The sequence below is a fragment of the Oncorhynchus clarkii genome, chromosome 8, assembly GCF_045791955.1.
Source record: "Oncorhynchus clarkii lewisi isolate Uvic-CL-2024 chromosome 8, UVic_Ocla_1.0, whole genome shotgun sequence".
Taxonomy (NCBI): Eukaryota; Metazoa; Chordata; class Actinopteri; order Salmoniformes; family Salmonidae; genus Oncorhynchus; species Oncorhynchus clarkii.
The window spans coordinates 19699182-19714384 of record NC_092154.1 but is presented as its reverse complement, the minus strand read 5'-3'; the positions used below and the strand labels follow the sequence as shown (position 1 = coordinate 19714384).

The following is a 15203-nucleotide window of genomic DNA, read 5'->3' as shown; positions in this document are numbered from 1 at the left end:
TGCAGCCTGTGGTAGCTTCCCAGTGATGTCCTGCCCCCCGACTGCTAACCTGTAGCAGCTGATCTTGCTGGCTCTCCCACAGCCGCATGTCCTGGTGGAGAGTGATGGCCACGCGTTGGGGCTCGCCCCGGCAGCTGGTACACACCCCTAACTGGGTAAGCTCGTCACACACAGGACAGTGCAGCGTGGTGAAGTACTGGGAGATGGTCCCCTTCCTCTCAGCCACGGTGGAGCACGATGCCTTCTGGACCTGAACAGAGAGGACATGTTTCAAGCCATGGGCTGGACTATAATAGAAAAGTGGTCATCAATCACATAAATGTATTTATCATCAAGACTGTCATTCACTATTTGACAGGGCAGACACTTTTATCCTCTAAGAGCTATGTCCCTTTGTGCTTTAGTCTGAAGTAGGCTACCAAGACAACAGCATGAAATGAGCATGTCCTATACACAATTCACCACTAGATGGCATCGTTAGCATCTCAAAAAGGCAGTGCCTCTAAATGACTTGGGCATTGGATGAGTCTCTTCGATTTCTGACATGTCTTTTGTTGTCCATCTGCACTACAGTCTGGACAAAGCTTTTAAAATCATTATGTCTGTGTGTGTCAACAAACATCAATCGTTTAATGAATCCCAGTAACTAACTTTTAGAGCAGATGGCCCACCCCTTCATCTGCACCACTCTTTCATAGCCTCACCCTGGGGATCTCCTGGTACCAGCTGAGCACGTCCACGCCGATGAGCTGGAAGATGCGCTGCAGCGGGGGCAGGATCTGCTTGGTGATGTAGTAGGTGGCGTTGAGGCGCAGACTCGGGTCCTGCAGCACTTCCAGGGGCCGCCGCACCAGCTGGATGAGGGGCACACCCGGCCTCCCGTACACAATCACGTAGGGCACCCTCTCGCCCGCCCGCGGCTCCAGGCGCCGGTCATAGGCCATCATACGCCTGGGGGGGATGGGGTGTCAAGACAGTAAAGGAATGTCTGGTTCCTGCTTATCTAGCACCCTAGATATGTGCAGTTATATCCATATTGTGGTGTAGGACCACACATGCAGTATTCAGATTTTAAAATGATCACATTTGTATATTTTTCTTCAAAAGGGAACATATACGAATGAAACATTATGCATTTGATTCCTTGTTTTGTACTGCAGCAAGATAAATGACTGTAATAAATTGTCATAGCTAATCTTCATGAATCATGCTGAACATTCCCCGCTTAAACCATCTGAAATCATATTTTTCCTCCCATTAGGGCTGGGTTGCTAAGCAACTGTCTCAGCTACAGTACACTGAGCTAGGCCGGTTGTAGTGCAGGCAGACAATGGGCATTCTGGGAAATCAGTAAGTGGCTTCACAAAGAGCAAGCAGGCAGACGAGAGGGAGGTCTCTCACACACACGTCGGCCCACATACACACACATGCCCACACAATATTTCTCAATGTTGCTACTGTTACCGTAATTCAGACAGTATCCTGTCATAAACACTAGGACCACCCTCCCCTCAGGCGGCGTGTTGTTGGTGTACCTGGTGAGCTCCAGAGCAGGGATGCAGGTCCCCGGCCGGTAGGAGCTGCTGCCCCTGTACTCCTTAGCGAAGGTCAGGTCCTGCATGCTGGCCTTGGCCTCCAGCACCTTCCCACACTGACGCTGCACAAACTGCTTCACCTGGCTGATGTCACGCGTCTCAAACAGCAGCTTGATGGAACGTTCCAAAATCTATGGAGATGGGGAGGTCCCACACCAGTCTATATTCTATACATCGACCAGGCTCACTGCTACCATAGAACATGTTCGGGCAAGGACTGTTTTAAAAATAAATCCTTTCTCCCATTCCTATCTGTGTATTAGTCTGAGCACGGGCTCCTAATATACATCTGGCGTGACTGTGAAGGGTGTAGACAGAGTGAGAGAGCAGGCAGAAATAGTCAAATGTTGCCGGTTACCTTGGAAACAGCAGGGCATCCGTCTCGGTGCACTGTTTCGATCCCCTTGGCGTGGAACACGGGGTCTTTCTGGTCCAGGCTCTTGTACATGTAGCCCACGTAGCGCTTCTTTGTCTGGAGCACGCACGGCAGGTACACCTGGGATCACACACACACACACACACACACACACACGATTAAAGTAATGGTTCTGTAATTAATGCACAGACTCAAACAAATACCACACACACACAATGTCAATGCAACCTAATTCACACTGAGTAGTAGCAAATCATGGTTGTGAGGGCTGTTGACTGAATAAGACACACTGTAAATAGACTGACACAGCCAGCCAGTCTAGACACTTCATACTGAGCAGAGACTGTACCTTCTCAAACTTCAGCTTGACAGGTTTAGGGTTGGTAGCAGTCACTGCCTCTGCGATCTCGTTGCCGATCATGAAGGCCTGCTCTTTAGTCGCTCCCTTTAGCAGGACAAACATGCTGAAAGAGACAAGCAGAGAGTAAAAGAGTCAGAAAAACCAGACGATACAATATCTGATGATTCATTTTCTAAATCTCATCCCTTACCTGTCTGTGTCCCCGTACACAACGTGGGCTCCCCATTTCTTGGTGTCGTTGACCAGCTTGATGGCTCTCTCCAGGGTCTCCCTGGCCTTGTGGACAATACTGTCACCAACCTAACGACACCATACAGGGGGAAAGATAACCATGAGAAAAAAAGCTTTCAGCTAAGGTTAATACAAACCCAGCTAACAACTGATGGGAGGGAGAAGAAAAGGAGACAAACTGTATCACGTTGACTTTAGTAACAGTGATTTAGATTGATTACGTATACACTGAGGCCAGTTTATTAGGTACACCGCCCCATTCACAAAAAGGGTTCGCTCCTACAGACAGTGAGTCACGTGGCCGTGGCTTGCTATATTAAGCAGGCATCGAGGCATTCAGTTACTGTTCGATTGAACGTTAGAATGGGCAAAACAAGTTACCTAAGGGACTTTGAGCGCGGTATGATCGTCTGGCCTCCTGGGCTTTTCACGCACGACACTGTCTAGGGGTTTACAGAGAATGGTGCAATAAACAATAAACATCCTGTCAGCGGCAGTCCTGTGGATGAAAACAGTTTGTTTATGAAAGGTTGAAGGAGAATGGCAAGAATCGTGCAAGCTAACAGGCGGGTCACAAACAGGCAAATAATGGCGCAGTACAACAGTGGAGTGCAGAACGGCTTCTCAGAACACAACTCGTGGAACCTTGTTACGAATGGGCTATTTATTGCCGCAGACGACCACACTGGGTTCCACCCCTATCAGCTAGAAACAAGAAGAAGAGGCTCCAGTGGGCACGCCATCACCAACACTGGACAACTGAGGAGTGGAAAAACATTGCCTGGTCCGACATATCTTGGTTCCTGTTGAGTCATGCTGATGGCAGAGTCGGGATTTGGCGTAAGCAGCATGAGTCCATGGCCCCATCCTGCCTGGTGTCAACGGTACAGGCTGGTGGCGGTGGTGTAGGGAATGTTTTCCTGGCACACGTTAGGTCCCGAGATACCAATTGAGCAATGTTTTTATGCCCAAAGTATTCAGGCTGTTCTGGAGGCAAAGGGGGGTCCGACTCTAGATAGGTACTAGATGGGTGTACCTAATATAAACTGACCACTCAGTGTATATTATCCTTTTAAGAGGAAATGATTTTCACAGCTCAAACTTTACAACACAAACAACAACAGGAGAGAAACAGTTAACAGTCAGATTTTGGTGAGTGTGGCAGACCGTGTGTGTGAACCCCAGGCCCTCACCTCTACGCTGGGCATGCTTCCAGAGCAGTTGGCGGCGGCATAACCGTTGGCGATGAGCTTGAGTCCCAGCTGCCTGGCGTCCAGCAGCCTCATCAAGGTCTTATCCTGCTTGTAGGTCTTCATGGAGCGCTTCACCCTGAGCCGCGTATTCAGTATCTCCTCCAACATGCTGGGCAGGACCCCCTTCCTCACCGTGGGCTGGACGGAGAGGACACACAGACACACACGCACAGTTCAGTCTTAGAAGAGCCATGATAGTTTGTCGTTTGTTCGATCAAAATCCGCCGACTCCAGAAGAAAAAGTGAATGTTAATCACATGACAGAATCAGAGGACTAGTTGTACCTTGACAAAGGCGATGCCGTTGGGAGAGACGGTGATGTCATTGCGGAGTTGATAGAGGAGCTCAGGGGGAACCCTCAGGGAGGTGCAGCCAAACTTAAACTCATCGACCCTGAAACAACTCACAGTGGTTGGTCTCTGTATCTTGACTCACATCTTAACCTATCAGAATGATAAGAACGTGTGTAGTGTAAGCGTGCATGCATGCTTGGTGTGTGTCTCTATCTAGGTGTTGTCCCTTACGTTCCCATACTCTCCACGTGGCCCAGGCAGGTAGAGTAGCAGTAGTTGTAGGCGATGGCGATGGAGGGGTAGAGCGACTGGAAGTCCAGAACCACCACAGAGTTGCTGTAGAAGCGTGACTCAGGCTCCATGACCAGCGGGATGCACTGTGGCGCCCTCTGCTGGGCTCTCTGTTGTATGCTGGGCGTAACAGGGATGTAGTTCATGGGCTTGGCCACACGCAGCATCATGGACTCCACACGGTACTGCATGGAGAAAAGAGGGAGAGAGAGCAGAGTGAGACATGGTTCAGCAGGGAGGAGAGAGGAGAAAGAGCAGAGTGAGACATGTTACAGCAGGGAGGAGAGAGGAGAGAGAGCAGAGTGAGACACACGGTACAGCAGGAAGGGGAGAGAGCAGAATGAGATACATGGTGCAGCAGGAAGGAGAGAGGAGAGAGAGCAGAGTGAGACACGGTACAGCAGGGAGGAGAGAGGAGAGAGGGCAGAGTGAGACACGGTACAGCAGGGAGGAGAGAGGAGAGAGAGCATAGTGAGACACGGTACAGCAGGGAGGAGAGAGGAGAGAGAGCAGAGTGAGACACAGTACAGCAGGGAGGAGAGAGAGCAGAGTGAGACATGGTACAGCAGGGAGGAGAGAGGAGAGAGAGCAGAGTGAGACATGGTACAGCAGGGAGGAGAGAGGAGAGAGAGCAGAGTGAGACACGGTACAGCAGGGAGGAGAGAGGAGAGAGAGCAGAGTGAGACATGGTACAGCAGGGAGGAGAGAGGAGAGAGAGCAGAGTGAGACATGGTACAGCAGGGAGGAGAGAGGAGAGAGAGACACACAGTACAGCAGGGAGGAGAGAGGAGAGAGGGCAGAGTGAGACACGGTACAGCAGGGAGGAGAGAGGAGAGAGGGCAGAGTGAGACACAGTACAGCAGGGAGGAGAGAGGATAGAGTGAGACATGGTACAGCAGGGAGGAGAGAGGAGAGAGAGCAGAGTGAGACACGGTACAGCAGGGAGGAGAGAGGATAGAGTGAGACACAGTACAGCAGGGAGGAGAGAGGATAGAGTGAGACACAGTACAGCAGGGAGGAGAGAGGGCAGAGTGAGACACAGTACTGCAGGGAGGAGAGAGGGCAGAGTGAGACACAGTACAGCAGGGAGGAGAGAGGAGAGAGGGCAGAGTGAGACGGTACAGCAGGGAGGAGAGAGGAGAGAGAGCAGAGTGAGACATGGTACAGCAGGGAGGAGAGAGAGCAGAGTGAGACATGGTACAGCAGGGAGGAGAGAGGAGAGAGAGCAGAGTGAGACATGGTACAGCAGGGAGGAGAGAGGAGAGAGAGCAGAGTGAGACATGGTACAGCAGGGAGGAGAGAGAACAGAGTGAGACATGGTACAGCAGGAAGGAGAGAGGAGAGAGGGCAGAGTGACACATGTTACAGCAGGGAGGAGAGAGGAGAGAGAGCAGAGTGACACATGGTACAGCAGGGAGGAGAGAGAGCAGAGTGAGACATGGTACAGCAGGAAGGAGAGAGGAGAGAGACACACGGTACAGCAGAGAGGAGAGAGACACACGGTACAGCAGGGAGGAGAGAGAGCAGAGTGAGACATGGTACAGCAGGAAGGAGAGAGGAGAGAGGGCAGAGTGACACATGGTACAGCAGGGAGGAGAGAGGAGAGAGGGCAGAGTGAGACATGGTACAGCAGGAAGGAGGAGAGGAGAGAGGGCAGAGTGACACATGGTACAGCAGGGAGGAGACAGGGCAGAGTGAGACATGGTACAGCAGGGAGGAGAGAGGAGAGAGGGCAGAGTGAGACATGGTACAGCAGGGAGGAGAGAGGGCAGAGTGAGACACGGTACAGCAGGGAGGAGAGAGGGCAGAGTGACACATGGTACAGCAGGGAGGAGAGAGGAGAGAGGGCAGAGTGAGACATGGTACAGCAGGGAGGAGAGAGGAGAGAGGGCAGAGTGAGACACGGTACAGCAGGGAGGAGAGAGGAGAGAGAGCAGAGTGAGACACGGTACAGCAGGGAGGAGAGAGGGCAGAGTGAGACATGGTACAGCAGGGAGGAGAGAGGAGAGAGGGCAGAGTGAGACATGGTACAGCAGGGAGGAGAGAGGAGAGAGAGCAGAGTGAGACATGGTACAGCAGGGAGGAGAGAGGAGAGAGGGCAGAGTGACACATGGTACATCAGGGAGGAGAGAGGAGAGAGGGCAGAGTGAGACATGGTACAGTAGGGAGGAGAGAGGAGAGAGGGCAGAGTGAGACATGGTACAGCAGGGAGGAGAGAGGAGAGAGAGCAGAGTGAGACACGGTACAGCAGGGAGGAAAGAGGAGAGAGAGCAGTGACACATTCTAGTCTACCACAGAGGGGGAGGTAGAGGTGAGCCAGACAGACACATTCTAGTCTACCACAGAGGGGGAGGTAGAGGTGAGCCAGACAGACACATTCTAGTCTACCACAGAGGGGGAGGTAGAGGTGAGCCTGAACTTCAACTGCCCTAAATGAGAGGCATATCAGCTACATTGGACAGTGAGTGAAGCAAGGTTATTATAGTAAACAAAAACTAAAATCATGAAAAAAACAATTTAGTAAACTGAAATAAACAAACCGGTTTAAAAAAAATAAAGCTATACTGGAACTATCTTTGATCCCAAAACGAAGTAAAAATAAAACAGTCATGAAATTTGTTCAGTTTTAGTAATTGTATATATATATTTGTATCTAAATGGGGATTTCAAGCTTTTGGGGGGATTTCAAGCTGACAATCTGGCGGGTAAATGCAGCCAGGAGATGGCGATTTTTCCAAATAAGAACTAATAGCCAACTTGATTCTTCTAACGTGTACAGAGATATACTATCTAAATTTGATCACTCGTCTCATAGAATTTTTTATCAACCCCTACAAACATGTTCAAGAATTATAATCCACATTTGTTGTTGCTGCAGGATTATTTTGCTGCTGTGAAACTGATTTAGACAGATCTGTACTATTAAAGTTAAAAAGCATTGGATTGGTGTCACCAGATTTCTTTGCACTAGTCTCTGTGCTCTTCCTTTTAAATCTAAGTGACATTGAGGTTGGCTTTACAATTTAAACCTAACCTAAACTATGACCTGACCCGTCACCTTATATTTTACTGACCCAAGTTGCAGGAAGTGACATCCCAAAAAACAAACTATACAACCCAAATGGCTCCTAGCCTCCCACACATTCCTTCTGTCCCCAACACTAAAACTAAATATTAACATTTCAATACAACTAAAACTAAATAAAAATGTGCAAATCAGGTCAGAAAACAAACTGAACATAAACTGAGTTTACTATAATACCCTTGGCACGAAACACCATGTTGTACCTGTAGCTAAACATTACATCAACACAGTGTTAATTCACATCTCATAACGTTCCAATAACGTTCCGTGTGCTGGGTCCTGACCTGGGATCCCCTGGTGAGCACGTGATAGAACTGGATCCCAAACACCCTGGCCAGCTCGCTGGTCCTGCCGATAATGTCATGTTGCTGGAGAAGCTGCATGGTACCGCCCACCCGGCTAACATAGTGGTCCACCACCTTCCACCTGGCAGGCACACAACACAGTCGGGGTCAACTTCATCCAAAAGTACTGCAGATGTAAAGACACAATTTATTGTCTGTTTCAACTGAATTGGTATGAAGAACCAATAAAGAGTTGATCACAAAAAAGTGTGACTATAGTCAGGGGCGCAATTTTTGTTTTAGAAGTGTGGGGGGCGGGGGGGCGGCATAATTATTATATATATTTTTTTTTATCTAGTCGGATAAACACTCCAAACAGCCTACTGGACCGGTTAGAGACGTCCGCATGGTTCTAAAGCACACGGTTGCCTCGTTTTGTATCACAATTTCAATGATAAACTGAGGGGCACAAAAATGCAATTTCAGTGAAAGTTGCACCCCTGACGATAGTATTAATGGGAGCACATCAATGAAATCAAATTTTATTGGTCACATACACATATTTAGCAGATATTATTGCAGATGTAACAAAATGCTTGTGTTTCTAGCTCCAACGGTGCAGTAGTATCTAACAATTCACAACAATAGACACAAATCTGAAGTAAAATAATGTATATTAAGAAATATATAAATATTAGGACGAGAAATGTCGGAGTGGCATTGACTAAAATACAGTAGAATAGAATACAGTATATACATATGAAATGAGTAAAGCAGTATGTAAACATTATTAAAATGACTACTGTTCCATAACTAAAGTGGCCAGTGATTCCATGTCTATAGGGCAGCAGCCTCTAAGGTGCAGGGTTGAGTAGCCGGGTGGTATCCGGCTAGTGATGGTTGTTTAACAGTCTGATGGCCTTGAGATAGAAGTTGTTTTTCAGTCTCTCGGTCCCAGCTTTGATGCACCTGTACTGACCTTGCCTTCTGGATGGTAGTGGGGTGAACAGGCCATGACTCGGGTGGTTGATGCCCTTGATGATATTTTTGGCCTTACTGTGACATCGGGTGCTGTAGGTGTCCTGGAGGGCAGGCAGTGAGCCCATGATGATGCGATGGGCTGACCGCACCACCCTCTGGACAGCCCTGCGGTTGCGGGAGGTGCAGTTGCCGTACCAGGCAGTGATACAGCCCAACATGATGCTCTCAATTGTGCATCTGTAAAAGTTTGTGAGGGTCTTAGGGGCCAAGCAGAATTTCCTTAGCCTCCTGAGGTTGAAGAGGTGCTGTTGTCTGTGTGGGTGGACCATTTCAGATTGTCAGTGATGTGTACGCCGAGGAACTTGAAGCTTTTCAACTTGAAGCTTTCCACTGCGGTCCCATTGATGTGGATAGGGGCGTGCTCCCTCTGCTGTTTCCTGAAGTCCACGATCAGCTCCTCGTGTCGTCTGCAAACTTGATGATTGAGTTGAAGGCTTGCGTTGCCACACAGTCATGGTTGAACAGGAAGTACAGGAGGAGGCTGAGCACGTACCCTTGTGGGGCCCCTGTGTTGAGGATCAGTAATGTGGAGGTGTTTTTGTCCTACCTCCTCCACCTGGAGGCGGCCAGTCAGGATGCCCAGGGCCCCAAGATTAATGATGAGCTTGGAGGATACTATGGTGTTATAGTCAATGAACAGCATTCTTAAAAAGGTATTCCTCTTGTCCAGATGGGATAGGGCAGTGTGCAGTGTGACGGCGATTGCATCATCTGTGTATCTATTGGGGCGGTATGCAAATTGAAGTGGGTCTAGGGTGTCAGGTAAGGTGGAAGTGATATGATCCTTAACTAGCCTCTCAAAACACTTCATGATGACAGAAGTGAGTGCTACGGGATAGTCATCGAGTTCATTTACCTTTGCCTTCTTGGGTACAGGAACAATGGTGGACATCTTGAAACAAGTATGGACTGTGTCTGTAAACACTCCAGCCAGCTGGTCTGTGCATGCTCTGAGGACGTGGCTAGGGATGCCGTCTGGGCCGGCAGCCTTGCGAGGGTTAACACTCTTAAATGTCTTACTCACGTCGGCCACGGAGAACGAGAGCCCACAGTCCTTGGGAGCGGGCCGCGTTGGTGGCACTGTGTTATACTCAAAGCGGGCAAAGAAGCTTTTTAACTTGTCTGAGAGCAAGACGTCGGTGTCCGCGACCTGGCTGGTTTTCCCTTTGTAATCCGTGATGGTCTGTAGACCCTGCCACATACGTCTCGTGTCAGCCGTTGAATTGCGACTCCACTTTGTCTCTGTACTGACGTGTTGCCTGTTTGATTGCCTTACGGAGGGAATAACTACACTGTTTGTATTCTACCATATACCCAGTTACCTTGCCATGGTTAAATGCGGTGGTTCGTGCTTTCAGTTTTGTGTGAATGCTGCCGTCTATCCACGGTTTCTGATGTTGGTAGTGGGAACAACATTGCCTACACACTTCCTCAGTCACCGTGTCTGTGTATACGTTAATGTTATTCTCAGAGGCTACCTAAACACATTTCTGATATTGAATATCTGTAGCTTTATTCCTCTGTAGTTCAGATATAGCGTTGTCTATACAATACCTGTATAGACACCTGTCTATACAATTTCGAAATAAAAACATTTATATTAAAAACCTTTTGGCAATAAATTGTGTGCTTGTGTTGCACACTAAAATAATGTTGTTTCCTGACGGATGGATTTACTGGTAACACACACAGGAAGTTCCTATTCTACAACAACAAACCGATGTGTTAATTTCTGAAGTGAAACAAACTAAAGTGTGTGAAAATGGACGAGGAATAAACGGTAGGTTATACAGTATAACTTCTTATAGAATTTTCACCACTTTTAGATTCGCCAGAAAATATATATTATCTTGTTGTGTCTAACCTTGCCATTACAGCCCAACTGGCCGCATGTTTTTTAAGCCTCTCTGCCACAGGTGTGATTGAACGTTTTAATAATTGCATGCAAAACAACGCTTTTCAAACGCAGATTTTTCACTGGGCTCTCTTGCCCATTTATTAGCAGCGAATATGAAACTAACCCATAAGCCGACAGATGGCGATTTTGAGTCATTTCATTTTACCATCCAAATATATGGACCGGTTTGTACATAAAACATTCAATTCAGACTGCAAAGGCGAAAAAACAGGAAAATATGCATACATTCTTTATGAAACAACATTTTCCACCACCATGAATGTTTTTTGTACGAACCGGACCACGGGGAATAGGTGTGTATAGCCGACTACATGGATTCCCTTTGGACGGTAAGATGAGACGACTCTCTCCATCTGCCTGTCTTTGGGCTAAAACGAAACTTAAGAATTCAATGGCAGATTTGACCATATGTCGCATAGGGACTGAATATTATTTATAATGAGGGATACCTGCAGACAATCGGATCTCTGAAATGAATGTTCCTCCCAAATGTAACTAAAAAAAAAATATTTGTACCCGACCCACTTAAGATCCCACAGCCCTTGTCGTAATAGTAGGGGTGTTAACCCCTGTGTCCTAGCAAAACCGGAACATATCCCAGTCTGCGTGATCAAAACAATCTTGACGCATGGATTCTGATTGGTCAGAAGAATGTTAAATAGACCTTAGCATGGGTACTTCTTGTTTGAGTTGATAGGAAGGGAGGAGCAAAATGGATCGTCGTGATCTGATTTGAAGAAGGTAGGGCAGTCACTGTATTGATAGAACTTCGGTTGCATTTTCCTCAAATTTGCTTTGTTAAAATCCCCAGCTACAATAAATGCGGCCTCGGGATATGTGGTTTTTAGTGTAGCTCCTTGAGGGCCGTCGTGGTATCGGCTTGAGGGAGAATATACACAACTATAACCAAAGAAATGTATCTTGAGAGGTAATACGATCGGCATTTGATTGTGAGGTATTCTAAGTCAGGTGAACAAAAGGACTTGAGTTTCTGTACGTTATCACAATCACACCATGAGTAGTAAATCATGAAACATACACCATCGCCTTTCTTCTTCCCGGAGAGTTCTTTATTCCTGTCTGCGCGATGTACTGAGAACCCAGCTGGCTGTATGGACAAGGACAGTATAATCGGAGAGAGTCATGATTCCGTGAAACAGAGTATGTTATAGTCCCTGATGTCTCTCTGGAAGGACCTCCTCACCCTGAGCTCGTCAAGAGACTGAACATTAGCGGGTTATATACTTAGAAGCGGTGGCTGGAGTGCACGCCTCCTGAGTCAGACTAGAAGTCCACTCCGAATACCTCTCCTCCACCGGCTGCGTTTTGGAGCAGCCTCTGGAATAAGTTAAATTGCCCTGGGGGGTACGAACAAAGGATCCAATTCGGCAAAGTCATAATGCTGGTGAGTTACCACCGCTCAGATATCCAAAAGTTATTTTTGTCTGTATACAATAACACAAAAAACATTCTGGGCTAATAATGTAAGAAATAAGACACAAAAAAACAAAATACTGCAAAGTTGCTTAGGAGCAAGAAGCAGAGCTGCCATGGCTGTCAGCTCTTGAAAAGAGAGAGCAGCCAGGTAAATGGGTGTATCCAGTAGGATGGTGTATTGCCCACCTGTACAGGTCAGTGTTGTGGTCGAACCAGTCTGACAGGGAGCGGGGGCTGTACAGGGGGAAGCGCTGGTGCAGGACGTGGAAGGCCACATTCTCAAAACTGTAGTTGTTCAATGTCACCTGGGAAAAAAAACAATGAAATACACACTTACAAATGACCTAAGAAACCAAAGCATCTGGTGTTTATGTTCTTAAAATAAAAGGGAAGTGATTAATAACGTCTGCAGCAGCAGCTACCTCAGTCTTCATAATTCTCCACAGGTTGATGACGATACGTCCGATGATGTGTATCTCTGTCATGGTGTCTGCTCTATACTCGTCTCTCTCTGCTGCGAAATGGTTCTCTTTGGCGTTACCTGAAGACAACAGACATACAGACGTTATTACACCCATGGAGGAGCAGCCAGACGACATTCTCCTTTGACCTGGATAGAATGGCTGGGTATAGAGCAGTAGAACGTCAGAAAGAAACCTGCTCGAGGTTTCTGTATGAGTGCCAATATACTGTATTTGAATACAGTGGAGTGGAGCATAAATTCACTCCCACAATTGCACAGTATTTTAATCAAATCAGATTTCAAATAGAACACCCCCATGCTACGAAACACGATACTTTACCTAAATCACAGAGAAATATCTACACTCAATAAACAAGCTCTCAAGCTGTGGATTAGCTACATTACATGGCTTCCTTTAGAAGAGGAAGTGCTTATTTTAATCTCTCATCAGACCTGTTTTATAGGAGCTAAAAGGTGCGAGTGAGCAGTGTTGTGGCAGAAAACAGGGCCAGGGTCAGTGCCACCCTACCAAATATGTAACTACTATGTAATATGTAACAAACAAAACACATATCAAGCTGTGTAATTAACAATTGTCGCTGTGTAATTAACAATTGTCACTGTTTCCTTTAGGAGAGGAAGTTCATATTCTTCCATCAATCAGACCATTTGTATTGGTAATAAAGCAGTGTTGTGGCAGCAAACAGGGCCAGGATCAGTGCCACCCTACCTGGTACCCGGGAAAGCTGCTGGCACAGGTCCACACCGAGTGCTGATGCCCGCTGGAGGAGGTAGCCCCAGGAGTGCATCTGGACCTCGTAGCCCACCAGGATGTCTGGGTCAAACCTGCCATGACAGAACAGAGACTTACATGACAGGAGAAAGAGCAGTACAAATGTTTAACACGGGCCAAAACAATATAGAAAATAGTATTTTAGATTACTTAGAACTGTGAACAAATACACACAGTACCAGTCAAAATGTGGACACACCCACTCATTCAAGAGTTTTTCTACATTTTAGAATAAGTGAAGACATCAAAACTATGAAATAACATGTAGTAAATCATTAAGTAACCAAAAAAGGGTTAAATAAATCAAAATATATTTTATAATTGAGATTCTTCAAAGTAGCCACCCTTTTGACTTAATGACAGCTTTGCATACTCTTGGCATTCTCTCAACCAGCTTTATGAGGTAGTCACCTGGAATGCATTTCGATTAACAGGTGTGCCGTGTTAAAAGTTCATTTGTGGAATTTCTTTCCTTCTTAATTTGTTTGGGCAAATCAGTTGTTTTGTGACAAGGTAGGAGTGGTATACAGAAGATAGCCCTATTTGGTAAAAGACCAAGTCCATATTATGGCAAGAACAGCTCAAATAACCAAAGAGAAACGACAGTCCATTATTACTTGAAGACATGAAGGTCATTAAGAACTTCTAAAGTTTCTTCAAGTGCATTCGCAAAAACCATCAAGTGCTATGACGAACCTGGCTCTCGTGAGGACCGCCACAGGAAAGGAAGACCCAGAGATACCTCTGCTGCAGAGGATAAGTTCACTAGAGTTACCAGCCTCTGAAATTGCAGCCCAAATCAATGCTTCACAGAGTTCAAGTAACAGACACATCTTAACATCAACTGTTCATGGTTGAATTGCTGCAAAGAAACCACTACTAAAGGACACCAAAAAAAAGAAGAGACTTGCTTTCGCCAGAAACACAAACATATGCATTGCTTTCTGTTTGGGTTTTTAGGCTGGGTTTCTGTATAGCACTTTGTGACATTGGCTGATGTAAAAAAGGGCTTTATAAATAAATTTGATTGATTGATTTGATTGAATGGACATTAGGCCGGGGGAAATCTGTCCTTGGTCTGATGAGTCCAAATTTGATATTTTTGGTTCCAACCGCCGTGTCTTTGTGAGACGAGTAGGTGAACGGATGATCTCCACATGTGTAGTTCCCACCATGAAGCATGGAGGAGAAGGTGTGATGGTGTGGGGGTGCTTTGCTGGTGACACGGTCAATGGTTTATTTATAATTCAATAACAAGCATGGCTACTAGGGTTGCAAAGGGTCGGAAACTTTCCGGTAAATTTACGGAGATTTTCCATGGGAAGTTAAGCTCTGGAATTTGGGGAATTTTGCTAACCTTTTTAGCAAAAGTTAACCTTTTTTTGTGGAATACACAAGGCAATTATCGGTCTTGTGCCATATTTTGGTTAAAATATCCCCAATTCAATGGAATTGCAACCCTCTGCATGCACAGTGCATTCTTCCATCACATCACAGCTGATTCTCAAGATCTTGCACACTAATGAGATGCTATTGAGCACACACGACTACACTGTCTGAGCCAAATACTACATGCTTTCTGGTAAGTTTTGATTGCAATACTGGGTGGGGCGAAAATATTTTTCATGACATACATTATTTTTTGTCAACTAGTAAATAGTAGCCTCCACAAAGTGTGTTTAAATAATTTCTAATTTCTATAATTTCTAACTGCTAGTTAGTTTTTGCTATCATGTGGGTTTTTAGCTTGCTTGAGCCGGCTGAGTGTTAATTCACCTGTTT

The 15203-nt window shown here is 46.4% G+C and overlaps 1 protein-coding gene across 1 annotated transcript in view; it reads right to left on the bottom strand.

Annotated features, from left to right (window-relative positions):
- Positions 1 to 15203, bottom strand: part of LOC139415069 (DNA polymerase zeta catalytic subunit-like) — a 104249-nt gene that overhangs the window by 1185 nt on the left and 87861 nt on the right. The window contains exons 19-31 of the mRNA XM_071162835.1: positions 13359 to 13474; positions 12588 to 12706; positions 12352 to 12470; positions 7770 to 7911; positions 4341 to 4585; positions 4101 to 4209; positions 3757 to 3954; positions 2523 to 2632; positions 2321 to 2435; positions 1954 to 2091; positions 1536 to 1726; positions 705 to 951; positions 50 to 250 (exon numbers count right to left, since the gene is read on the bottom strand). Coding sequence (XP_071018936.1) covers positions 50 to 250; positions 705 to 951; positions 1536 to 1726; positions 1954 to 2091; positions 2321 to 2435; positions 2523 to 2632; positions 3757 to 3954; positions 4101 to 4209; positions 4341 to 4585; positions 7770 to 7911; positions 12352 to 12470; positions 12588 to 12706; positions 13359 to 13474 — 2050 coding nt within the window. The remainder of the gene's footprint in view (positions 1 to 49; positions 251 to 704; positions 952 to 1535; positions 1727 to 1953; positions 2092 to 2320; positions 2436 to 2522; positions 2633 to 3756; positions 3955 to 4100; positions 4210 to 4340; positions 4586 to 7769; positions 7912 to 12351; positions 12471 to 12587; positions 12707 to 13358; positions 13475 to 15203) is intronic.